This window comes from Aquarana catesbeiana, linkage group LG04 (genome assembly GCF_042186555.1).
Source record: "Aquarana catesbeiana isolate 2022-GZ linkage group LG04, ASM4218655v1, whole genome shotgun sequence".
Lineage (NCBI taxonomy): Eukaryota > Metazoa > Chordata > Amphibia > Anura > Ranidae > Aquarana > Aquarana catesbeiana.
The window spans coordinates 288,335,512-288,362,996 of record NC_133327.1 but is presented as its reverse complement, the minus strand read 5'-3'; the positions used below and the strand labels follow the sequence as shown (position 1 = coordinate 288,362,996).

Below are 27,485 nucleotides of genomic sequence, written 5' to 3'. Positions count from 1 at the left end.
TATAGGCTTTGGGTTTATTATATAATGCTTTGATCCATGTTAAAAAGTGGGGTCCAAAACCCCATTTTTGTAATGAATATTGCATATATTGCCAGGATACTGTGTCAAATGCCCTCTTAATATCGAGAGATAGAAAACATAAAGGGATTTTCCGTTTTTTAGCAATATGTGCCAATAACACTGCCCTGCGTATATTATCGCCTGCCTGTCTATTTGGCATGAAGCCTACTTGATCTCTATGTATTAATTTCCCTATAATGCTATTGAGGCGTTTTGCTATTATTTTTGCTAATAATTTAATATCGAGGTTTAACAGAGATAGGCCGATAATTCACACAGGAAGTATCATCAGAAAGGGGTTTTGGGATCATACAAACAATTGCCATTAGTGTTTCTTGCCGAAAAGAATGTCCATCTAGAAGTTTGTTAAAAGTTTCAGTGAGAATGGGAGAGAGTATTTCTGAGAATGTTTTATAGTATAAAGCCGAGTAGCCGTCTGGGCCTGGTCTTTTGTTAAGTTTTAGGGCTTTTATGGCGTTAGCAACTTCATCTATAGTTATAGGCTCATCCAAACTGCTTTTTTGATTCTGAGATAACTCAGGTAAGGTTATTTTTGAGAAGAAGGATTCAGCCTCTGTAGGATTAAATTCATTGTTTGTCTTGTATAAAGTTGCGAGATGTGAGTGAAATTTATGGACTATTTTAACTGGATTACAAGTGTAAACATTTTTTGATCATTTCAAATGTATTGGTTTGAAAGATTTGTTAGTTGAATTTAATGCCCGAGCCAAATATGTACCTGGTTTGTTTGTATTCATGTAGAAATTGTGTTTGGAGCGTTTGAGGGATTTATCAACTGACTCAGTGAGAAATAGATCGTATTCCAATCTAGATTTTTCCAGATGAGATTTTGTACTCTGAGATGGATTATCTTGAAATGATATGTAGGCTGCATTAAAATTGAGTTCTAATTTTTTTGCTAGATTTTTGCGTTCCCGTTTAAATAGTGCCATTTGTCTTTGTATTGTACCACGCAAGACAGGCTTATGAGCTTCCCACAGTGTTATCGGGGAGATGTCTGTTGTATTATTAATTGATATATATTCCTTTAAAGCTTGTTCAATGGCCATCTGATGTAGTGGGTGTTTGAGCATTATGTCCGATAAGTACCACGTTGGGTCATGCGCTTTTGGTATGGCTGAGGCTATAGTAGTGTATACTGCATTATGGTCAGACCATGGAATCGGAATTATATCTGATGCAATAATTTCTGGTATCATTCCTATTGTTAGAAAAATATGATCTATTCTGGTGAAGGTTTGATGAGGGTGCGAGAAATAAGTGAATTTCTTTTTCATTGGGTTACTTTCTCTCCACGAATCTACCAGATTGTATTTGGAAAGAAGTTGAGAAAAAGGTAATCTAGAGGTTATTTTGGATGGTGTAAAAGGTGATTTATCTAGAAATGGGAGGAGGACCTGGTTCGAATCCCCACACATTATCACTGTTCCTATTTTGTGTGTATTAATCACTTGTAATATATGTGAGAGGAATGGTGTAGGTTGTTTGTTAGGAGCGTAGTAGGAAATCACCGTGATTGCTGTATCCATTATATAACCCATGAGTATCAGGTATCTACCTTCTGGGTCTTTAATTTCTGATGATAAGGTGAATGGTGTGGATCGGTGAAATGCAATTAGAGTTCCCCTTTGCTTGGTACAGGCAGAAGCCGTGTAAATTTGTTGATAAAAAGGAGAAATATATTTTGGAGTAGAATCTTTGGTGAAGTGTGTTTCTTGGAGGCATACTATGTTAGCCTTCTTGTTATGGAAAGTACGGAAGGCTTTGGTCCTTTTTTGAGGGACATTTATTCCCTGAACATTCAGGGAAAGTATATTCAGTGGTGCCATGGCAACAGATCAAATAGTTTTGACTTACTTTTTGTTATGCAGAGCTGACTACGCAGATCAACCTGTGTGGACTGAAGAGATGAATAGATAGAAAAGAAACCAGTGAATTCTGGAGTAAAGAGTAAACAAAAAACATATGAGATTAGATGATACATTGTATAAATTATTTTTTGCAAGTAATCACAATTTACCCATGAAAGAGAATAAATATCTCTCTCAGGGGAATAAGTGCCTTCGTCACACTCCCACATAATATGGTTGGGAGAATGAGGAGGGCTAATGGGGGTACACGGATCTTCCGCTTACAGGAGAGAAGTGCTATGTCAAAAGACATCAAAATGATGTTTCATTAATTGGAGTGCAGAATATAGTTTTTGTTGAAATTATTTATTCTAGGGTGGTTGTATATGGTTAGTCTTGCCCTAGGCTAAATAATTCAGTTAGAAAGGTACTGTTAATAACTTTGGTATTGATGAAGATAGTTTGAATTATTTTGGGATTTTAACCCTTTTAGAGTAAACAATTACATATTTTATTCATATGTAACTGTTTAGATATGTTAACTTATAAAATTGAGGTTGTATTGCTTCAGATTAGAATAAACAAAAACATAATTCTAGGAACTAGTTAGGTAATGATATATTTGTTTTAAGAAAAGAAAGAAAAAGCTTCCATTACTTCTGGATTATTGAACATATTTGTCCTAAAAAGTAATAAATCTATTGTTATTACCTGATAATATATAACTGAACAAGAATTTCCTTATTTCACTTATATATTCTAAGGCTATATGAATCAGAAGTAATAAGAAATATAACTGGAATGTAACATGATCCCACACAGTGTGTGACTATCAGAATGCAGTTACATTCAGTTATAAATACAGGTTTATTATAGAGAACCATCTCTTAGTATAATAAATGAAGAGATATCAGGAATTAGGATGTCAGTCCATTGAATCTTCTTGGTCCATGGATGATGTGGCATAATGGCCTCTTTTGTGAGAATGATGATTCCCATTTTGTTCTGGAATTTTCTGGGTGCTGCCTGAAGGTGAAGATGATGCCATTCTTCTGCGTGTGGGAGTTGCTGCTTGTGGGTTCTGTCAGATTTAATTTTAAAAGGGTTTGTTGTAGTTCATCTGCTGATCTGCTTCTGTAAATTGTACCTTGGTAGTTAAATCTGACTGAAAAGGGGAAGCCCCATTGATACATAATGTTGTGGCGTTGCAGTTCCATTAGTTGGGGTTTCATGGATCGTCTTTTAGTAATAGTAAGTTGGGATAGGTCAGCAAAAATTTGATAATTGTGTCCTTGAAAATTAAGTTCCTTTTTTTCTCTTGCAGCAATTAGTATTTGTTCTTTCGTTCTGTAATAATGAAATTTTGTGATTATATCACGTGGGGGTCCATCTTTCTTTTTGGCTGTGAGGGCTCTGTGTACTCTGTCCAGTTCTAAACGTTCAATAGGGATATCTGGCTTTAGTTCTTGTAATAGAGCAGTAATAGTAGATTGCAGGTCTGTCACAGTTTCAGGTATTCCCCTTATGCGCAAGTTTGAACGTCTGGCTCTATTTTCGTAATCTTCGAGCTTAGTTTGAAGTATTAAATTCTCTTCTTTTAATTGTTCCAATTCTGTTATATTTACTTGGGTTGTAATTTCAATTTCATCCATTTTTATTTCTAGGGCTGCGGTGCGGTTTCCCAGCTCTCTTATTTCTTTGGTTAGGCTGTTTGTTATTTGGTCTGAGGTTTGTTTTAAAGCCTTATGAAGCATCTTTTCAAATTGTAATAATATTACTGGGGATGCTGAGGAGGCTTGTGGAGAAGTTTGTGAGAGGATTTGTTCTGTATCTGACTCAAATGGAGAGTCTTGCTGTGACATTTTCTGTCTGTGAGAGCGCCCTGATGCTGTATCTTGTGAGGTGACTGGAGCTGCTTTAGTTGCAGTGAGTGCCTGTGAGCTCTTTGTGAGGTGATTTTTATTTCTGCCACGGTTTCCTCCCAGTACCATATTTCCTGCCCAAACTTTCACAGTTTGTTCCCTGGGGCAAAAAGGTTCAAATGGATACCTTTTGAGCCTGCAGGCTCCGCTTTGTCCTTCTCCTCTCTCCTCAGCGGTGCGGAGCTCTAACAATGCATGTCTGCTCCGCTAGGCTCCGCCCATCTCCCCCTGTTTGCCTAGTTCCATGCCAGACATGTACAACTCAAGATCCTATCATCTTGGGGCTGATCAGTTCTCTGGACAAACCAAATTGCCTGCTGCCAAATATTGGGTTATCTAGACTGGTGGTTAAGGAATCCAGCTTTGGAGTTGGTAATCCTTCCTTTTTACAATTTCTTAAAAGTTCCTCACTGGCTGGGGAGGAGTTCTAGACACTTTGTTGGTGCAGGGAACATGGGCACCTGAAGGACACTGGTGGAATACTGTCTCCCAATCCACATTCTGGAACCTCTGACTTTGGTTGTGGTTTTTTTTTTTTTTTTTTTTTTTTCTATTAGTCAAATATGATCTTAATGATCAGGTTCCATCTTTTGACAACACTTTCCCAGACGTGCAAGACTTCCATTTTGGTTTTTGTTGACACGATTTTTGCGGTGCATGTTCAGACCTCACTTATGCTAACTTTGGGTGCTTCAGGTGGCAATTTGAACTGAAGACTGCCCCACAAGTTCTGGTGTGTGTGTGTTTTGGGGGTTTTTTTTTTTGGTCCAAATCCTCATGTAGGCGGCATGGACTCCAGTTAAAGGATTTTAGGCTGTGCCAAATAATCCAATTTTTATCTCAGTACATCTAACCACTATTGGTATTGTGCATAGGCAAGTTGGTGCAATTTTTTTCCACTTGAACAAAAGGTACTATAGACTTGAGCTGACCACTTCTCAGTCTGGTTGCTTTTGATGCTGTTGGTGGTTGTCAGACACATTAAGAAATCTGTCCTGATTGAGGGTTTTCTCGCTCTCAGTAAGCAGTTGCTGCCAGTCTTGTCCACGCTTAGCTTATGAGTTTCTATATTGCTGTCTTATACAGAATTTAAGGGTGTTTGGTCATGTCTGTATGTCTGACCAACCCCTCAAGTCAAGACATTTAAGCTGTGACTTGTTTATGTAGGCAAAGGTGATAATTGGCTTATACAGTGCCTTGCAAAAGCATTTATACCCTTGAAATTTTCCACATTTTGTCATGTTGCAACCAAAAACGTAAATGTATTTTATTGGGATTTTATGTGATAGATCAACACAAAGTGGCACATAATTGTGAAGTGGAAGGAAAATGATAAATGGTTTTCAAAATTTTTAAAAAATATATCAAGTGTGACGTGTATTTGTATTCAGCCCCCCCCCCCCAGTTAATACTTTGTAGAACCACCTTTCGCTGCAGTTACAGCTGCAAGTCTTGGGTGTGGGTATGTCTCTACAAGCTTTGCACATCTAGAGTGACATTTTTGCCCATTCTTTGCAAAATGGCTTAAGCTCTGTCAGATTGGATGGAGCGTGTCTGCGAACAGTAATTTGCAAGTCTTTCCACAGATTCTCTATTGGATTTAGATCTGGACTTTGACTGGACCATTCTAACACATGAATATGCTTTGATCTAAAACATTCCATTGTAGCTGTATGTTTAGGGTCGTTGTCCTGCTGGAAGGTGAACCTCTGCCCCAGTCTCGTCTTTTGCAGACTCTTAACAGGTTTTCTTTCTAAGATTGCCCTGTATTTGGCTCCATCCATCTTCCCATCAACTCTGACCAGCTTCCCTGTCCCTGCTTAAGAAATGCATCCCCACATCATGATGCTGACCCCACTATGTTTATCCGTGAGGGTGGTGTGTTCAGGGTATGTGCAGCGTTGGTTTTCACAGATAGCATTTTGCTTTTAGGCCAAAAAGTAGGGGTGCACCGAATGGAAATTTTGGTACCAAAAATGAAGGATGCACTAGGCCGAAAATTACAGATTTTTAAAAAAAATATATTTATATATAATTGTATTCAACTTTTTTAATTAGATTAAATTAATATACATTTATTGTTGGCCATTATTGGCACCTTTAGTGCAAGAAAGGTTAAGGAAAATGCAGTCTCTAACCATTTCTTGTATCATGTCTACAATCTCTTAAACACACTGCTAATAGTATCAGCAAAATTTCCATTCAGTGCACCTCTAGCAGACATACAAGAGATCAATGCAGCTTTACAAGTGCCCAATATATGCAGCCTGCCTGTGCCTGCATCAGCGGAGATCTCCGTGTCACAGAGCTGGATTTGAATTGCCTGGGCCGCAGTAACAATGTCCCGCCTCCTGTAATCCTGTCACGCTGATTCAGTGTCCCACATTGTTACTGCCACTGGGCAATTCAGCTCAGTGAAACACTGAGCTCTCATCGAGGAGGGAGTTGGGAACTGGGGGCGCCAGGATGACACTCCCGCAATGGGCGGCACCCAGGGTGGACCACGCCCCCTTTCGGTATCAGCTGTGGGTTTTTTGTTTTCATTCGGCCGAAAACACCGTTTTCGGCGGCTGAAATTTCGGTGCACCTCTACCACAAAGCTTAATTTTGGTCTCTGACCAGAGCACTTTCTTCCACATGTTTGCTGTGTCCTCCACATGCCTTCTCACAAACTGCAAGTGGGATTTCTTATGGCTTTCTTCTTGCCACTCTTCCATAAAGGCTAGATTTGTGGAGTGCAGGACTAATAGTTGTCCTGAGGATCTCTTCAGCTCCACCAGAGTTACCATGGGCCTCTTGGCTGCTTCTCTGATTAATGCCCTCCTTGCCCTCTATTATCTATCATTCTATTATCTCTTTAAACCCTGCTTTAAACTTCTCCAACTTTATCTCTGACCTGTCTGTTCCTTGGCCTTCATGATGCTGTTTGTTCAGTATGGTTCTCTAACAAACCTCTGAGGGCTTCACAGAACAGCTGCATTGATACTGAGATTAAATTACACGCAGGTTGGACTATATTTACCAATTAGGTGACTTCTGAAGGCAATTGGTTCTACTAGATTTTAGTTAGGGGTATCAGAGTAAAGGGGGCTGAATACAAATGCACGCCACACTTTTTTCACACTTATTTGTAAAAAAATTTGAAAATCATTTTCTTTCCGCTTCACAATTATGTGCCACTTTGTGTTGGTCTATCACATAAAATCCACTAAACATTTTACGTTTTTAGTTGTAACATGACAAAATGTGGAAAAATTCAAGGAATATAAATACCTTTTCAAGGCACTGTAGCTGTACTGACAAATATTGAGTCCTTCCCAGTCTGTTCACTAGCTTTGTATTGGCAGAACACTATGCATTAATTTGTGTACAGAAGAACTGCAGAGATTGTAAATCTATTTTGCTTCCTCTTAGATGGCTCTGAGTGCAGCTGCTCCTTTCTACAGAGGATATGTGTCGGACATTGACTGTCGATGGGGAGTTATTTCTGCCTCTGTAGACGATCGAACTAAAGAGGAAAGAGGCCTGGAGGTATACAGTAGATTAGAATTCTGTATGTATTCCTTTCTTTGCACCTTGACTGTAATATAATTAACATTCTTTTGTTCCTGTAGCCTCTGAAGAATAACAAATACAGAATCAGTAAATCGCGATACGATTCTATAGACAGTTATCTGTCTACCTGTGGGGAAAAGTACAACGACATTGATTTGACTATAGATAAAGAAGTCTGTAGCCAACTAATAAAAGAGGGTAGGTTGTCAAGCTTTATTACATTAGATGGTTGTGCTGCTTCATGCAATGCCAGCTCAGGGTCTTATTTGCTAAAGTTATTTGTCCTTGTAACCCTGTGGAAATATTGTCATTGTCACTCATTTTTTTATTTAGGCATATTCCTTTGTATAAATGAGGAAAAACACATGTGTGAGCCCAGTTTTTGTGAGGACCTTTTACTGCAAGTTCTTCTATGTTCTTCCACTGCAAGCTAAACAGCAACTTGCACTTGGTTTGTGGCAACTCCATACGGGCAGATTTTAGGTGACTTTACTGCCTGGATTGAAGGTGCTTGCCTTCAGATGGAATACATTCATGGACTAAACTATACTTTTAACCCTTTTCATTGCCAGCGACTTATGGCATACAGTAGCACAGAACTGTTTCCAGTTTGCCAGGTCAGTATGCCATATGTTACTTGCATTCCCCTATCTGGTGTAAGGTCATGTCACTTCAGTGACCATTAACTTAACTTGCAACAAAACTGTTCCGCAGACTCTGATAAATTAAAAGAATTGATGTGATCGCTTGTAAGGCCCTAATCAGCTATTCATCTAAAATGTGACTAACACCGTCCACCCCCATCTGCTGCTGTTTCTGCCCTGTCTTCTCTGCATCTGGTCACTCTGATTCCCCCAGCACCCCACAGCCCTATATGTACACCACCTCCCCCTCCCTCCCATTTGTCAGCTGCTGCAGGGCCCACTGGGATCAGACTGTTAAGCTGGAGAGCAGCGGGTCGGTAAATGTCATGTTTTTCGACGACTCCTTTCTTGAATGAACACAGTGGGTGATGGTTACCACTCAACTCCTGTGTTCATACATCACTGAAGCACAGTAAATTGTTTTTTTACTATGTTTTCAGTTTATGGATGAACAGGAAGCCTATGTGCAGAGCACTTCCTGTTTATTCAGTGAAGAGAATGAAATTGGGGATCAGTGTCCTCAAAGTCCCATAATGGGGCTTAGAAAAAAAAAAACTAAGGGCTCATTCACATGGGTGCTCTGGCCCATACAGCATGAATCGTGGCTTTGGAGCTGCCTAAAGTGGTTGCAGGCAGCCTGTCATGTGAGTGCACAGCCACTGATCAATGGATTCTGACAGCAGTGTCCCAATTGTCTGTCCTGGCAGGTGAGGATTACTTCATCTACCTTGTTTTGTGCGAATGGAGGAGTCTTTTTTTTTTTTTTTTTTTTTGTCTAATCATCCTTGGTCATCTTGCGCCTTTATATTTGAATTTTTGCATAAGCACAATTGTTCGTGCTCCTAAATGAAGTTTAGGTGTGGTTTTTCATTCTGTAGGTATGGGGGTAATTTGAAAGAAGATGGGAAGAGGGATACAGTTATCTATTTGCTGTGTATTTTTGTTTTTCTTGAGAAGCCTAGATACTGTCTAAATAAGTAAACATGTATCCATCACGCCATGTTACCTTTGTATAAAAAGTTGTCTTGTCTCCTTTATACATTTTTTTTTTTTTTTTTTTTTGCTTTAGGAATTGACCCCCTCATGGCACAACACATTGCGCATCTCTTCATCAGAGATCCTTTGACGTTGTTTGAAGAGAAGATACATTTGGACGATGCAAATGAATCTGACCACTTTGAGGTTTGTTAGTGGCTGAAATTGTTTTTGTTTTTTAAGTTATACAAAAAAAAGTTGGTAACATTTATTGCAGACTAACACAGAGCTATTGTACTTTCAAGAGCATTATTCAGTGCGGTATTCAGTAAAAATGGACAAAAGATCTGATTGCAGGACTACAGTTGTGCAGGTGTGATGTGTCTTTACAACCATTGTGCAAGTGTGGTTTTTTTTTTTTTTAACACTTGGATATGAAAAGAATAGATTAACTCTCTGTAAACAGATGCAATCCAGGCACTCATTTGACTACATAATCCAAGAAAAGCAAGTTCATACATATTCTTCTTGAGTCATTTCTGCTGTCAGAACTGATGGATGCGTACCATATATTTATTCCTCCATAGAATATCCAGTCAACTAACTGGCAGACAATGAGATTTAAGCCTCCTCCACCTAACTCTGATATAGGTTGGCGAGTGGAGTTTCGTCCTATGGAGGTTTGTATTCTTCTGTATCCCAGTATGTATGTGTATATGTGTGTATGTATTATATATATAATCTATATCGCTTAACAGCAGGCCTGCATGTATAGATCCAATAGGTAAAGTAGAACTAAAGGCAACACTACTTCCCCCTTTTTTAAATCAGGAACCCCGTAATTGTATATTGTCTGTGGGGTGTATTTTTGTTTTGTGTTCCATTGAGGAGAGCTCCTTCACTTGTCCCATAGCCAAAACAGGAAGTGAGGAAATCCTTCCTAAAGTGAAGGAATCCTGATGTATCACCAGAAATGGTGTCCACATGGGACAACCCAGAATTTGGGATTTTCTTTTACTTTTAATGATTACAGTAAACTGGAAAAATAGTTATATATAATAAAACAGTTTTTAAATGACAGCCAAAAGCTGTATAGTTAGTGTGGTCATTTTTAAATTGAAAATTGAATCCTGTCAGTTTAGGGAAACCATATGATTAGTGTGCTTTTGATGTGTGACCTACAAGTAGAATGTAAGTGTAAAATAAAATAAAAAAAAATTCACTGTCAATAGAAGTTCTTCTCTTTTCCATTTTTAGGTCCAATTAACAGACTTTGAAAACTCTGCCTATGTAGTGTTTGTGGTGTTGCTGACCAGAGTCATTCTTTCGTACAAGTTGGATTTTCTTATTCCATTGTCAAAGGTATAAACTCCTACAGGACAGCTTTTATTTTACCAGAGAATATCTTTTGAGATACAGAATTTGCTAGCGGTGCTCATTTACAGAGATTGCCTTTTGGGTAGTTTTCTGGGGTAAGCGCATGATGGATGGACTGACTTTGTAAAAGAGTGCTGAAAATTGTACAAAATACTGATTCAGAGTAAGGCTACAACACTTAACTATTCCAGACCAAAATGTCCAATCTAAACACTATACCTTCATAGCATCTGGTTTAGTAAATTAAATTAACTCCTGCAAACAGTGCTTATTAAACAATGTTTTTCTTTGAAGAGTAAAATCATTGAAAACATCACTGTTCTAGAGCCATCATTCTTGTCTTCCTCAGCTCATATCCCAGCTTTTTTGTTTTATTTTTAACGTTTCTTTTAAATGTTTTTTGTAGGTTGACGAAAACATGAAAGCGGCCCAGAAACGTGATGCTGTGCGTCAAGGAATGTTTTACTTTAAAAAAGATATTTGCAAAGGTACCTTGTGTAATGAATGTTGGTGTCAAGTTTTTTTAGTCAGTCCTTTATTAGAATCCCTCTGATGTAGCTAGCGCCTGTATCCGTTGCAGTGGACAAATTGGTTTTAAAAGAATAAAAGTGAACATAAATTTTTTTTTTTTTTTTTTAATATGGTTAAAAAAAAGAGAAGAGGGTGGGAGAGGCGGAAAAAAGGAAACCATAGATGCTTATAACAAGTATTCAGCTTTAAGGCCTGCTTCACACCTAATGCATTTTTTAGTGCGTTTTCAATTTTGCAGAAACGCTACAGTCCATTTAGCATGGTTTCCTATGGGTCTTGTTCACATCTGTGCATTTTATGTAAAGGGCCAGGGACTTTTTTTCTGGTATTTGGTTCGATAGACTTCAGTGGATCAAAAACGTGTATTGAAAAACCCAAAATGCCCCTGGACTTTGCAACCTGCTTAGGTGTGAACCAGGCCTAATTCATTAATCTGTAAACTTTGCTCAATTAATTTTTTAACCCTTTCGCTGCCAGGTCTGTACATCATACAGACCTAATATATATAAAACACAAAGCGCTGTGATGCTAAATAGCTGATAATTACACATAAAAACAAGTGAGGCTGCTATCAAAAGAGTGTTTTCAGAGTCACTTAAAAAGAATAGATAATGATATTTGAAGCGCTTCACAATGTGCATGAAAATGAATATATAAGAATAAATATAAATAGTCAAATAAATCCAGCGGTGAGTAAAAATTCCTATAAAATCCAGCAATCAAAATAGTGTAAAATTATAAAAAAATATAAGAAATTAGTGACACCAAATGTGTAAAAAATTCACATAAAAAATCCACATAAAAATAAATATATAGGGATGTATTCAGAAGGTTCAATTATACAGGTGTAGAATCCTGATTGGTATAGAGCTTTTGATCACTAGCAAAGCTGTTTAAAAACACTTGCTTAATTAAGGTGCTCATTGATAGTACCAATGTGTTTTTTGCTTCTATTCACAACCAATGTGAGAATCATAAACAGGCAGATAAGAGAAAAAAACAATCATTGTGCAATAGTTAGGATACCAAGGTACACAGGCAAACTTCAATCCACTCACGTGTGCCTTATAATGATAAGGCATATGCAGGTTTTACTATAGCAGTCAGCCGCCTTAGACAGGAGCAGATTCAGTGCAGTACACTGTGTGATAATGCTGATCTGCACAGAGCTTCCTTGGCTCCTCCCACGCGTTACATCACAGTCACGTGACTTTTTCAACTTGAAAAAGTCACGTGACTGTGATGTAACGCGTGGGAGGAGCCAAGGAAGCTCTGTGCAGATCAGCATTATCACACAGTGTACTGCACTGAATCTGCTCCTGTCTAAGGCGGCTGACTGCTATAGTAAAACCTGCATATGCCTTATTATAAGGCACACGTGAGTGGATTGAAGTTTGCCTGTGTACCTTGGTATCCTAACTATTGCACAATGATTGTTTTTTTTCTCTTATCTGCCTGTTTATGATTCTCACATTGGTTGTGAATAGAAGCAAAAAACACATTGGTACTATCAATGAGCACCTTAATTAAGCAAGTGTTTTTAAACAGCTTTGCTAGTGATCAAAAGCTCTATACCAATCAGGATTCTACACCTGTATAATTGAACCTTCTGAATACATCCCTATATATTTATTTTTATGTGGATTTTTTATGTGAATTTTTTACACATTTGGTGTCACTAATTTCTTATATTTTTTTATAATTTTACACTATTTTGATTGCTGGATTTTATAGGAATTTTTACTCACCGCTGGATTTATTTGACTATTTATATTTATTCTTATATATTCATTTTCATGCACATTGTGAAGCGCTTCAAATATCATTATCTATCATACAGACCTAATTTCTCCTGTTATAAGCTCATGGTCACTTATAGCATAATTGTTCAGCCTATAGCATTTGTTCAGACACCGCTGAACAAATTGAAGGCTCTGATCAGTGCAATTTACCTAGAATGTGACCCCCCCCCCACCCCCGGCACTGCTTGCTCTGACCCCTCCAGCTGCAGCTGCTGACCGATCGCGGTCGGCATTGAGGGGGAAGATGGGTGTTGAGAGCCCAATGATCATTACAGATCGCTCCTGCATTCTTTCATCACTGACATAGTACACTGTGTAGTAATATTGTCAGTTTGTGAATAAAACAATATTTCATTTTATGAATAGAAGACTCCTTACAGACTCCTCATTCATTCTTATACAGTGCAGCTCAGGTTGCAGAGATGGGGAACAAATGTTTTGTTAACTCCATTCAGGTTAAGCTCTTATATTTAGTAGGAATTTTGTAAAATGTGCTGTTTTTTTTATCTGCTAATGATTTTAGTGGATTTTTAGCAAAAATATTATTTTGATAAACATTTGCGCAAATATCGTGGGACCGTAATCAGTAGCACCTTCTTTTTATTCTACTGGTCATATGCTTTCAAAAAATAGATGGTTTGGGGGGTATTTTACAAACTGACAGCTATAAGTCAAAAAAAAAAAAAAAAAAAGGAAAAATGGTCTGGCCCACCTGAGTGTAAAAATGGAGCATAAGGCCTGGCAGTGAAAGGGTTAAACAGGGTATTAGGATTGTTTTCTTTGCAGCTGCTTATTAAAGCAGTATTAACCTCCCTGGTGGTGTGATTGTTAGATTTTTGATGCTCAAATCGGTACAATGTTTTGCATGGAAATTTGGCGTTTTTATATTGTAGGCCTGTAATTCTTAGGCATTACTCTCCTGAATCTGTCTAAACAAGATTCTAGTAGACATCCCGGGTATGATAAAGTTTGAAACACAAAATTATAATATAACTATAAATATAATAAAATGTATTCAATAATGTAATCAAAAACACAGAAATTTGCTCAGTTGCAGAATTGTCAATGTCGTCACTTTCAATGTCTAATTTCCCCACAAATCACTATCGCTCAATTCTGCAAGTGTTCTAATTTATTATCACTGCTTTCTAGCTGGTCTAAAACCACTTTTGACATAAAGGGACACTGTTTGGTTGCCATGGACAATCTCAAGTTTCCAGGCAGAAGAGTATATATAATCTAAAACTGCATGCAGGGCACTGGACAGAGCACTATTGACAAAATGGATGTGAAATAATTTTATACAGTAATGTAATCTGTAAGATTACAGTGTGTTTTTACTCTTTGAAATTGCCACCGGGTCCGTCCCCGTGCGATGCAACGCTTGCAGGGAACGGAGCCCGGAACACAGGCATCGGGCAGAGGACACAGCGGGGAGATATCGCAGGATCCTGGGGACAAGGTAAGTAACTTTCCCTGGATCCTGCGACTTTAACCCCAAGCCACACTCGGGAATACTGCTAGGAAGGTTAAACCCAAAATGAAATATATTTCAGCCTACCAATCATTAGATGTGGCTGCATTCATATTTTGGCTTTCTTCCCTCTGTTTTCACCTGATCTGGCCAGTATCCTTCCTCCTGTATTAGAGTGCCCCCACTCTGGATGAAGGAACACAGGGGGTACAAAAGACAGCAGCATTGTTAGTCTGGGCGATGGGGAGGGAATTGTTTAGATGTACAGTAGTAGTACATTTAAATACACTAACAAATTGAAGCTTATAAACTTTTTTATAATTATCGGTTTAGGTTTTTTTGTTTTCACTTTTTGGGATAAGGTTTTACATAAATAAAAGCGAATTATTGTAAGAACCCCCACCAGTGCTTAAATGGTTCATCTCATCACTGTAAACTGGAAGAGAGCTTGTTTTGAGAAACTTTGACTTACTGGCTTAGATCACCAGATGAAAATAGCCAAAAAATACAGCCATTGCATCTAAGAATTGGTAAGCTGCAATATGTTTACTTTTGGGTGAAATACTGCTTTTCTCTGTGTCAAAACATTTGATAAAGTTCCTCAGGCGCCTTAAACTGCATCTGGAGGAAAGGTGATATATTCACTGACATAAGCAGTATGTCACATGGGAAATGTTTTAAATATCTGACAAAAGGTTTTAAGGGCCTTTTAACCACTTCAGCCTCAGAAGAATTTACCCCCTTCCTGACCAGGCCAATTTTTGCGATATGGCACTGCGTTGCTTCAGCTGACAATTGCAGGGTCGTGTGACGTTGTACCCAAACAAAATTTCCCAAGGCGTCTTTCAGGACAGCACCTGAGAGATAGCAACTTCACCCACCAGAACAGGAAACGCCTTCTTCCTCCAAACTTTAAAGGGAGGCGCCTCCCCACCATACCTCAGTTTTTGTGTTTCCTCCGGCCTGGAGGGAACATCTTTTGAGGGGGAGTCAGGTTCTCTCAGGTGCTCCTGGGAGACGGGGATTCCCTTCCTTTTTTCCTCCTTCAGGGACCCGCTGTCCTCCCGGCCTACCCAAGCCTCGGCAGCGGTAGCAAACGGGCTCCTCTTCCCCTCCTGGTGCTCGGTGAGAGCCGTAGACCCGGTGATCCGGGCGGTCGTAGGGCGGCGGTGCGCGTGCGCCGCCGCCGCCATGTTTTTTGGCCGGCAGGCACGGCGGAAGTGACATGGTGAGGTCACTGGGTCAGCAGAAGCGTCATTTCCGGCGTGGATGCAAGGGGGGAGGAGGGAGGACAGGAACTGGCGCCTATCTTCCGCTTCCGGTCCGGTGCAGATGCACTATGGGAGTCTGGAAGCGGCTTATAAAGCCACAAGTGAGGAGCTGCACACTAGAGATGGAGGACTCAGCGTCTGCAGCGGTGGGGACAGGCACAGGCGCCAGTAAAGCTCAGGTAGGAGCAGCAGCTTAAGTCTGCCTTTCTTCCTTTTCCTGGGTTTGGTCTATTTTCTTTTTTTCTCTACCCCCTAGTGGCAAGGGGCCTGTCTGGGCACTAGAGGTTGACTGGTTTTCTTCTTAGTGCACCTATGGGTGATTCTTATGTAGCTGAGACCGGGTCTCACTAAAAGGTCCCCTGGTTTTTTTCCCTTTTTTTGTTTTTTCTCTCTCAGGTCAAAAGCTCTGCCCCAAAGAAGAGATGTCCTTCTTGCAGGGCCAAAATGGGAGAAAATTGGAAAAAAGTCTGATGCAGTACATGCATCACTTCTTTAGTTAGGGAGGAATCAACTTCAGTTTGTGATGACCTGGTTGCCTCTGTAAAGAAGGAACTATACGCCACGATTCAGACTTTTCGTGACTCCTTAGTCAATCCAGCTGCTAGTCAGCCATCCACGTCTGAGGCTTCCCAGGGTTCTATTTCTATCCCCATGGTAGAAGCTTTACGTGAAGGCCCCTCTATGAGGGAAGAGCAGTCCCCTGCCCCTTCCGTTAAAGATTCGGAGGAGGAGGGTGAGGAAGCGGAGGTGGCTCCTTCCAAATTTAAGCTTTCCCTAGAGGAGGTTGACGGACTCCTTAAGGCTATCCATGTTACACTTGGCTTGGGTGAGGAAAGGAAGGAGTTATCTCTTCATGACCGCATGTATGTAGGTTTAAATGAGCCTAAGGGGCGAACATTTCCGGTTCATTCGGTCATTTCTGACGCCATTACTAAAGAATGGCAAGATCCAGAGAAAAAGCCCTTTTTTTCCAGAGCCCACAAAAGGCGCTTCCCTTTTGAGGAGGACCCTTCTGCGGTGTGGAATAAGGTGCCCAGGTTGGATGCGGCCTTTTCACAGGTCGTCAGGATCCACAGACCTGTCTTTTGAAGACATGGGGGTTCTAAGAGATCCAATGGACAAACGCATGGATCTTTTGCTCAAGAGATCATGGCAATCAATCATGAGCAATTTAAAACCAGCAATGGCCACAACTTGTGTAGCCAGGAATCTGGAATACTGGGTGAACCAACTTAGATCTCATATAGTGGCAGACTCCCCCAAGCAGGAGATCTTGGATTCCTTCCCTACCCTGATTTCTGCGGTTGCTTATATTGCAGATGCTTCGGCTGAAGCTATCAAGATGTCAGCTAGGTCTGCAGCTTTAGCAAATGCTGCGAGAAGAGCTTTATGGCTAAAAACCTGGCCAGGTGATACAGCTTCAAAGAATAAACTTTGTGGTATTCCCTTTTCGGGTGACCTTCTTTTTGGCCCTGATCTAGATAATATTCTAGACAGAACTGCCGATAAGAAGAGGTCCTTCCCGGTCAAAAAGAGAAAGCAGACCCCAAAACGTTTTTTTTTCGACCTCAAAAAGCTCAACAGCAACAGCAGGAAAATAAGTTTCAGGGCAGGAGGAAAAATTGGTCTGCGCAAAAGGCGAAGGGCAAAGGAGGAATTCTCTTCCGTCCTCCTTCGCAGGCCGAAAGCTCACAATGACTCATCTCTGCGGATCGGCGGAAGATTACGAAAGTTTCTTCCGCAGTGGTCAGGGATAACTTCAAATCAGTTTATTCTGACCACTCTCTCGCAGGGTTATACTCTCGAGTTTTCCGGAAGCCCCCCAAGAAGGTTTCTGGTAACAAATGTTCCTCGAGATCCAATAAGGGCCCTGGCCATGAAATCCTCTCTGGAGGAACTAATGCAGCAGGGTGTAGTAATCCCAGTGCCACCAGAAGAATGGCACGAGGGCTTCTATTCACATGTCTTCCTGGTAAAAAAAACCAACAGGAAGATTTCGTTTAATTCTCAATTTAAAGCCACTAAACAGAGCCATCAAATACAGAAAGTTCAAGATGGACTCAATTTTCACCGCCAGAAATCTTCTGACTCCAGGTTGTTTCATGGCGTCAGTGGATCTAAAGGATGCATACCTGCATATTCCAATCTCATCCCAGTCCCAGAGGTTTCTCAGGTTGGCGGTAAGGTTGGAAGGCAGAATTCAGCATCTGCAATTCAGAGCCCTACCCTTCGGGCTATCATCCGCACCCCGAATTTTCACCAAAGTAATGGCAGAGGCCCTAGCTCCGCTGCGTCTTCAGGGAATCGCAGTAATTCCTTACTTAGACGATCTGCTATTTTTCGCCCCCTCAAGAGAGGAATTGAGGAGCAATTTAAGCAGAGCATGCAGCCATCTGGAGTCTCTAGGTTGGATCCTAAATCTCCAAAAATCTTCCCTGGAACCATCTCAGGAGATTCGGTTTCTAGGGTATATAATAAATTCGGTAAGCCAAAAAATTTTTCTTCCTTCAGAGAAGAAAGGAAAAATCCAGGATACAGTGTCTTTCTTGCAGACCAACCAGCAGCTGACGGTAAGATTGGTCATGTCAGCCCTGGGTGTTCTGACTTCGTCAATGCCAGCTGTTTAGTGGGCAAGACTACATTTCAGACATCTGCAGGCTTTTCTTCTGAGATCTTGATCACAATTTGGAATCCCTAGACTCAGAGGTAAGAGTTCCAACCCAAGTGAAGAGGTCACTATGGTGGTGGAAAAGGCAGGATATCCTATCGGAGGGGTTAGTCTGGGCCTTTCCAATCGAAAAAAGGCTGACAACCGATGCCAGTTCCTGGGGTTGGGGAGCCCACCTAGAAAAGGGTTTCACTCAGGGAAACTGGTCCAGGAAAGAGGCGACCAAGTCCTCAAACCGGAGAGAGCTCAAGGCGATCGACTTGGCACTGAATTCATTTGCTCAGGGGCTTCGGGCCCAGCATGTTCAAATACTAACGGACAATGCCACGGCCGTGGCTTATATAAACAGGCAGGGAGGTACAAGGAGCAAATCGCTGCAAGTACTAGCCATGAGCATTCTCCGTTGGGCAGAAGGACACTTGCTGTCTTTATCAGCAGTCCATCTAAAGGGATCCCTGAACGGGGTGGCGGATTTCCTGAGCAGAAACCCCGTTCAGGAAGCAGAATGGTCGCTGAACCCAGAGGTTTTCGCCATGATTGTCGAGAAGTGGGGGCTGCCAGAGGTGGACCTGTTCGCCTCAAAGGAGAATGCCTTGGTTCCGCAATTTTTTTCCCTAAGCAATCATGACGGGTCACTAGGAACAGATGCCTTGGCGTATCCATGGAGATTCCATCTCTGCTACGCTTTCCCCCCATTCCAGTTAATTCCCTTAGTATTAAGAAAAATTCAAAGGGAAACGGTACCGGTCATCCTAATCACGCCTTTTTGGCCAAGAAGGGCTTGGTTTTCAACCGTTCTGAAAATGGAGGTCAGGCCTTATTGGCATCTGCCCCTCAGGCACGATTTACTATTTCAGGGGCCAGTAAATCACCCAGAGGTAGCCACTTTGGCGCTCACAGCCTGGTATCTGAAGAGCAGCTCTTAAGGAGCAAAGGTTTTTCCAACCGGTTAATCTCAACGCTATTATCCAGTAGGAAAAGGGTGAATAGAAATATCTATTCCAAGGTCTGGAAGGTTTACAATACATGGTGTAATTCATCTGACCAGAACCCAGGGAGTCTTGTTACCATTCTGGAATTTTTACAGGTTGGTGCTGACAAGGGACTAGCAGTTAGTACCTTGAAGGTACAGGTGGCTGCGCTAGCAGTGTTCCTAGAAAGATCGGTGGCCTCAGATCCATTGGTAACCAGATTTTTCAGATCCCTTACGAGATCCAGACCAGCACCACTTAAGTTGTTTCCCAAATGGGATCTGTCGATAGTCCTCCAGTCTCTAACAAGGAGTCCCTTTGAACCTTTGGAAGAAGCACCACTCAGATATCTCACTTTTAAGTCTGTGTTTCTGATTGCCATGGTCTCTGCACGCAGGATCAGTGAGCTTAATGCTTTATCAGTTAAGGAACCCTATTTATCTATCTTCCCAGATAGGGTTATACTTAGAACAGATCAGAAATTCTTACCAAAGGTAGCTTCAGTACAAAATCGTGTTCAGGACATTGTACTTCCGACCTTCTGCCCCAACCCAGTAGGGGAGAAGGAGACTTGTTTTCACATGTTGGATGTTAGAAGAGTTTTGTTATGTTACTTGGAAAGGACAAAGCTCTTTAGACGTTCAGATTCTCTGTTTGTGCTATTTTCGGGCAACAGGAAAGGTTGCCAGGCTTCTAAAATCTCTTTAGCAAGGTGGATGAAGTTAGCCATTTCAGAGGCTTATTCGCATGCAGGTGTGTCTCCTCCAGCAGGAATTTCTGCACACTCAACAAGAGCATTAGCGGCCACTTGGGCAGAGAGAGCTGGTGCCACCCCTAAACAAATCTGCAAGGCGGCAACATGGTCGAGTTTTCACACATTCGTGAAACATTACAGGCTGGACCTCACATCTGCTAATGATCAGGCGTTTGGCAGAAAGGTCCTGCAAGCTGTTGTCCCGCCCTAAGGGGGTAAGTCTCTGTTATCCTCTCAGGTGCTGTCCTGAAAGACGCCTTGGGAAAAACCAAGTTAGACTTACCGGTAACTTGTTTTCCAGAAGTCTTTCAGGACAGCAACATCCCGCCCTATTGTATTGTATATACTATGCTGTGACTAACGTATGTGTTTATGTGTTCCAGCCGGGGCCGGAGGTCTTCTCTACTACAACTGAGGTATGGTGGGGAGGCGCCTCCCTTTAAAGTTTGGAGGAAGAAGGTGTTTCCTGTTCCGGTGGGTGGAGTCGCTATCTCTCAGGTGCTGTCCTGAAAGACTTCTGGAAAACAAGTTACCGGTAAGTCTAACTTGGTTTTTTTATGTCCTTTTTCCCCACAAATCGCTTTCTTTTGGAGCTAATTGATCACCTCTGCGGTTTTTATTTATTTTTTTATATAAAGCTCTTCTTTCTTCTTTCTTACTTGGTAGGAACACACGATCTGTCTACTCTTCCCTGACAGACCCGGGATTTGTGTGTTTACACACACAGATCCCGGTTTTCGCTCTGTCAGAAGCGATCACAGGTGTCCGGCGGTCATCACGCCCACCGGGCACGTGCGTCGACTCCAGGGACACACTGCGGGCAGGCCGCACACCTGCTACAGCATCTAAAGGAGCCGACGTACAGCTACGACGGCTCGCACCGGCGGCTGGTCGGGAAGGGGTTAAATGGAAGTAACTTGAGTCTCACATTTTGTCAATTTTTTTTTTTTTTTTTTTTTTTTTTTTTTTTTTTTTGGTTCTTCCCTCAGAGAAAAAAAACAGAAAATTGAGGGAAAAAAAGCAATAGGGTTTTTTGTTGGTTTTTGTTTGTAAAAATATTCCTAAACCTGATTGTGGGTCTAATGGGCCAGAGCTTGGAGCCGCACAGACTGGAAAACACTGACAGATTCTGTCCCTTACATTGGCGTTAGCAGGTAAATTTTGAGGTTAGCGGGTGCAGCCTGAAGTGATTTTTTTTTTTTTTTTCCCCAATTTTGGCATTGGCGACGGGGGATTTGGGTAGTCCTCTCCAAATTCATACTAGACCCAAGGGCCTGGTATGGAAGAAAATCTTTGACCTCTTTGGTAAGTTTATAGTGGTTGGCAGGCTACAAAATGGCTATGCACTAGGCCCTAAGAAAACTGTTTTGAAATTATATCTATGCTTTTTGCTATTTGATTGAAAACTAAAAAAGACTTCTGTGTGTATTTTATTTACTGTTATTTATTTTATTCTTTGCAGCTGGCATTGCTGCTGTTGATGGTTGTTATACAACACTTAATGGTGCAGAAGCTGAACCGGAAGATTATACCCTCATGAGCATTGATACTATAATCAATGGAAAGGTGAGAGATTCTTACAGTATATACCTCTTTTTTTTTTTTTTTTTTTTTTTTTTTTTTTTTTTTTTTGTATGTGTTTATTTTAATAGCATGTTAATTAATGTGTCTTGTTTACCCTTTGAAGGAAGGGGTTTTTCCAGGTTTGCTTCCCATCCTTAATTCTTACCTGGAAAACATGGAGGTAGATGTGGACACGCGCTGCACCATACTAAACTACCTTAAACTTATTAAGAAAAGAGCTTCAGGTAAGACTTAGACTGTCAGAGGTTTACTCTTATTTTTACCTGCAGATTAGCAGTGACCAATTACAATTGGAACAGCAGCTGTGTCTCCCGCTGCTTCATTCCGATAGGCATGAATGGGACTGCTAGCATGCAGATGCACAGAACACCTGTGCATATAATGAAAGCAACACAACCCTTCACATCAGTATATGCTTAAAGCTATTTCCTTCACTAACAGGTGCACTTGCTGGGAGCGCTGTGTTATGGCAGCAAAAAAATGGAAACTTCTGTCCCATTCCCAGAATAAGATCGAGTCGGGTGGAATCCTGCTCAGCCATTCAAAGGAAGTGAATGTTGAGACTGAGGCTCGATTCACATCTATGCATGTTGCTCTGCTCCCCCCCCCCCCTCCACCCCAAAGCCCCTTGCCCCCACGTTGATGGGGACAAAGGCCTCTTCCCGACAACCCTGGTCATTGGTTGTCGGGTCTGTGTGAATCTGGAGGCCCCTAGATCCTGTCCTTCCACCCCCCCCCCCAATGTAAATGGATATCAGGTACCCATTCACCAAAAAAAGTAGTGTGACTAAAGACCAGAGAGTTTTTGATATAGAATACATTTTGATAGATAGAATAAATATATATATTCTATCTATCTAGATCTATCTCTCTCTATATGTGTGTAAATATACCTCCTTCTTTTTTTTTTTTTTTTTTTTTTTTTTTTTTTTTTTTTTTTTTTTTTTTCCCCACTGACGACCTCCCTCCAATGCTGTGACCTATCCTACTCCAATGCGGAGCCATCATGCTTGGCACAGGCAGATCAGCGGGACACAGCATCGGAGGAGGGTCGGCGGGGGGAAAAGAACACTGGACAAAAGTGAAGACCGAGAAGATCGGAGGAGGAAGAAGCGGGGAAGAAGAATGGGGTACAATGTACCTGATATCCATTCACATGGGGAGGCCTAATAATGGGGGGGGTTCCAGATTCCGATAAGCCCCCCCGCCTGCACACCCCGACACCCAATGGCCAGGGTTGTTGGGAACAGGCCCTTGTCCCCATCAACATGGGGGCAAGGTGCTTTGGGGTGAGGGGGGCGCAGAGCCCCCCCCCCATGTTGAGGGCATGTGGACTGGTATGGTTCAGGAAGGGGGGATGGGGCGCACTTGCTCGTCCCTTACCTTTTCTGACCTTTCAGGCTGCATACTTGGAGGTGACCCTCACGCTTTTTTTTTTTTTTTTATTTTTTTTTATTTCAGCTGTTGGCAACCAGCTATATACAGTGTTAAAAAAAATAAATAATAAAAAAAAAAACCCCACAATCGCAGTACTTGCATTTTGGATGCAGGTCCATTGAAGTCTATTACATGCAAAACACATTTTGCGGGGGGGAAGTCCCAGACCCTTTCCAAAACCGCAGGGGTGCAAAAATATGCATTGATGTGAACGTGTTCCATAGGAATCCATGTTAAAAAAAATTTCCTGCATTTCTGCAAAATGCATCAAACGCATTAGTGTGAATTGAGCTTGAGAGGCAGGCGAATGATATCATCTCCACCTCAGCCATTCAGAGGAAGCTTTGTATTCATTCATAGAATAAAAAGTTTCCTGTTAATGACTGAGCAGTGCTCATTCGGACTGTTTTTTGTTCCAGTAGTTAGACAGGATATCTCAGCGCTGTATATTGTATGTTGCTGGGACTACATACCATTTATACGGTGTGCCGAGCAAGCACATTTGTTGACGTAAATGGTTTGTTTGGGCCAGCTTGGCCCAAAGGCGTGATTTAAAGGCACAGCTAACATGGCGTTGGGCTTTAACCACTTCAGCCCCGGAAGGATTTGCCTCCCAAATGACCAGGCCATTTTTTGCGTTTCGGCACTGCATTGCTTTAACTGACAATTGTTTATTTTTTTTTTTCTCCACAAATAGAGCTTTCTTTTGGTAGTATTCGCTCATCTCCGCTTTTTTTTTTTTTTTTTTTTTTTTTTTGCGCTATAAAGAAAGGGCGACCATTTTGGGAAAAGATTTTTTACTTTTTGCTATAATAAATATCCCAAAAAAAAAAATGTAAAACAAAGTTCTTCATCAGTTTAGGCCAATATGTATACTACTTCTACATATTCTTGGTAAAAATCACAATAGGCATATATTGATTGGTTTGCACAAATGTTATAGCATCTACAAACTATGGGAATAGACTTATGGCCTTTTTTTATATCTTTTTTTTTTTTTTTTTTCTCTAGTAATGGCGGTGATCTATGATTCTTAGCGGGTCTGCGACATTGTTGCGGACAGATTGAACACTTTTGGGTTTTTTTTGTTTTTTTTTTTTTGGGACCATTTACCATTGTGCAGCGATCAGTGCTATAAAAATGCACTGATTACTGTGTAAATGTCACTGGCAGGGAAGGGGTTAAGTGTGTTCCCTGGGTGTGTTCTAACTCTGGGGATGGGACTGCCTAGAGGAGGAACCAGATTGCTGTTCCTACTTAGTAGGAACACACAATCTCTCTCCTCCCCTGTCAGAACAGGGATTTGTGTGTTTTACACACACAAATCCCCGTTCTGGCTCTCGTGCCCTTGCCTGCTATGGCTCTTAAAGGAGCCACCGTACATATATGGTGATTCACGCAGGAGAGCTAACCTGCTGCCGTATATGTATGGGAGCTGGTCGGAAGTGGTTACGTTTACCCATGTGAACAAGGCCTGATAGTTTAGTCACTGTGTACAGTTGGAACCCTCCTACAACAGGGATATGCAATTGGCAGACCTCCAGCTGCAGAACTAAAAGTCCCATGAGGCATAGCAAGACTAACAGCCATAAGCATGACACCCAAAGGCAGAGAAATGATGGGACTTGTAGTTTTGCATATCCCTGCTCTACAGCATGGGTGCTCAACCTGTGACCCTCCAGCTGTTTCAGAACTACAAGTCCCATGAGGCGTTACAAGGCTGACAGTTGCAAGCATGACTCCCAAAGGCCGAGGAATGATGAGACTTGTAGTTCTGTAATAGCTGAGCACCCATGCTCTACAGCCAGTTATAGCCTTAAGGCTCGGTCCACACCGATCCTGTGCGGATCGCACAGGAACACTGTGCATCTCTATTCTCCGCCCCGGGAGAATAGAGAGCCAGTCACATTCTCTTGCTATACGAATTTGGATACGGAGAAACCCACATCCAATTCGCATAGGTGTGAACCCAGCCTCAGGGAAACCTTTCCTAAGAGTGAGAGTGTGTGTGTGTGTGTGTGTGTGTGTGTGTGTGTGTGGTGTTTATTTATTTTTTTTGTTTTTTTTAATTAGAATCCTTGACACACAAGAATTGTGGATGTCGTGGTTAGAACTGTTAATCTAAGTTGCTATCATTTGTCATTCCTGTCTTCCTATAATCTTCTGGTTGAAGTCAGGAAAAGTTTATTTTTTATAGCTTTGAGGTGAAGCAAATCCTTTGTACATAGGGCACCAATCAGACCACATACTGACTGAACAGGAAAACCGATCAAAAAGTCAATCACCGTTTTACATGTGTGGCGTTTGTTTTTTGGTTTTGTTTTTCCCTGTAGTATACCTAAAGCTTTGTTTGAGGATGTTATGGCTTCACTTTAGACGTGTGGTTGGGCGTGACAAAAATGTGTTTTGAGCTGCATTTTTGCCACCTGTCATCCGCCCCCCTTAAGCTGCAATAGACAAAAGACAGGGTGTTTACATGGTGCATCACAGTTGTTGCTATGTTTACCCGACGTAGCAATAGTCAGGCTACACATTCAAGCAAATGGGGAAGCGCTGCAAATGCATGCAATAGTTGTGGGCAAAAATGGGGTTGAAACAGGTAGTGAGGAGGTGTTGCATTTGCTTCCTCACCACCTGTCAACCTCTGAAGTGTGATTAAAAACGCAGAACAGGTTTCAGAGGAAAGGGCTAAGAGCTACAATGTGTGGTGTGTGTTTTTTTTTTTTTTTTTGGTTTGTTCTTTTTTTCATTGAAATTCTTGTTCTACACAGCATCAATTTTTTTTTTTTTAATTTATTTTTCCTTTTTTTTTTTTTTTCCCCTAGGTGAACTATTGACAGTTGCTCGATGGATGAGAGAATTTGTATCAAACCATCCAGACTATAAGCATGACAGCGTGATAACTGACAAAATTAATTATGACTTGATGGTTAGATGTAACAAGATTGCAAATGGACAAACAAGTTGTCCAGATTTGGTTGGTTTTACAACTTCTAAAACGAAGCCCAGTGGAAACGAAACTATTGTATGATTGTTATATAGTCCACCTAGGTGTAGTGTGTTATTTTGAACTGCATTTTTTTGGCATGACCAAACTGTAACACTGCACAAATGTATGGGCCAATTAGCTTTTATCCAGTGGCAACTTCCTAAATGAATATATAACTATTAACATTTATACAGTGTATATGTAAATAGTAAAATATTTTTATGACTAACAATGTATTGAACTAAGTGTATCCCGTTACTGTGAAAGCAACTTACATTTTTATGTATACAATGGGGAAGATCATTTTGTCCAGCAAATTCTGCAGTATGGTATCAATAGAAGTATTTAATCAAGCATTTTAATCCTCCCTTTTTTTTTTTGTTCTAGATGTTTTTATATTGAATGTATTTTGTAAGCATTAAACTGATAACTAATGCCTTGACAAACTATACTTGATCTCTTACAAGAGCATGCACAAGAAAATTGCACAGACCTGTCGTTTGCTTAGCCATATGCCCAAAATTAAAAAATAAATCCGTCAGCTGAAAGACGTCTGTGCTGAAGTCAGCACATTTTGTCTGGTGCTGGACTGGCAGTGCCCAGGGGGGAGATGAGATCTGCATTCCATGCACTGTAAAGCATTTTATTCCCACGGCAAGGATTCCCTGATCACATGCACTGTTTGCTTTAGGACAAAGCTGCTTAGATAATTTCTTCTTAAATCCAAATGCCTTTCAAATTCCAGTCCATTAAACATAACTGTAAACTGTGACTTCTACTGCAAGATTTAGTAGTATAGTCTACTGATCTCACATATCTTACGTCCAATGGAAAATATCTTTGGCCTTCTCTGGACAGTCATTTCTCTTCATAATGGATGAACCTGAGTTGTGTGATGTCCTGTAACCTGTAAATATTGCTTGTAATTCTGCATTCACTAGTTATAGAAATCCAAATGTACATAATGGGTATATCTGAATGCAAGTGGAAGGTCAAGCAGATTTTATAAACCTTGGGAAAAAAAAATTGACCTCTAAAGACATTTTCAGTTTTTCTGTAGTTCTGTTTTAAAACTTGAGTTAAAATGCATAGCTGGTACCTACTGTCTTGGGAAAAATAAAAATACAGAATCTGTTTTTGTGTGTTATTTAAAAAAAAAAAGTAATTGTACGTTGTTTGGCCAGGTAGTACAGATGATACAGAAATTTAATAATGAACGTTTTTTTAGTTTCCAACTAGGTAATATTGTTTACTATAACAATCTGCTTTTATCAATAGTAGAAAATAAACAAGCATGTAGTAGGGGTGTAATATTTAAATGGACTTTAAAGTGGTGGTGTACATATTAGGCTGCATTCACACCTGAGCGTTTTCAGCTCGTCAAGCACCTGAAAAAGCACAAGCAAAATGGCACCTGTTCACATCTGAGCGTTTTGTCACCTGAAGCAAAGTGCCTAAAAAAAAAAACACACCCTAAGCTCAAAAAAAGAACATGAGCTTCTTTGGGGCAGATATAGGTGTTTTTCTGCCTCTTTACATTGGTGACCTGAACAAAGCATGGTAAAAACTTTGAAATGCTCAGGTGTGAATGCAGCCTTAA

General features: G+C 40.8%; 1 protein-coding gene across 1 annotated transcript in view; it reads left to right on the top strand.

Annotated features, from left to right (window-relative positions):
* Positions 1 to 27,019, top strand: part of GCLC (glutamate-cysteine ligase catalytic subunit) — a 79,397-nt gene extending 52,378 nt beyond the window's left edge. The window contains exons 8-16 of the mRNA XM_073626673.1: positions 7,268 to 7,384; positions 7,468 to 7,606; positions 9,122 to 9,234; positions 9,615 to 9,707; positions 10,285 to 10,389; positions 10,811 to 10,892; positions 21,338 to 21,441; positions 21,563 to 21,683; positions 25,722 to 27,019. Coding sequence (XP_073482774.1) covers positions 7,268 to 7,384; positions 7,468 to 7,606; positions 9,122 to 9,234; positions 9,615 to 9,707; positions 10,285 to 10,389; positions 10,811 to 10,892; positions 21,338 to 21,441; positions 21,563 to 21,683; positions 25,722 to 25,927 — 1,080 coding nt within the window. The 3' untranslated portion in view covers positions 25,928 to 27,019. The remainder of the gene's footprint in view (positions 1 to 7,267; positions 7,385 to 7,467; positions 7,607 to 9,121; positions 9,235 to 9,614; positions 9,708 to 10,284; positions 10,390 to 10,810; positions 10,893 to 21,337; positions 21,442 to 21,562; positions 21,684 to 25,721) is intronic.
* Positions 27,020 to 27,485: the final 466 nt, after the last annotated feature.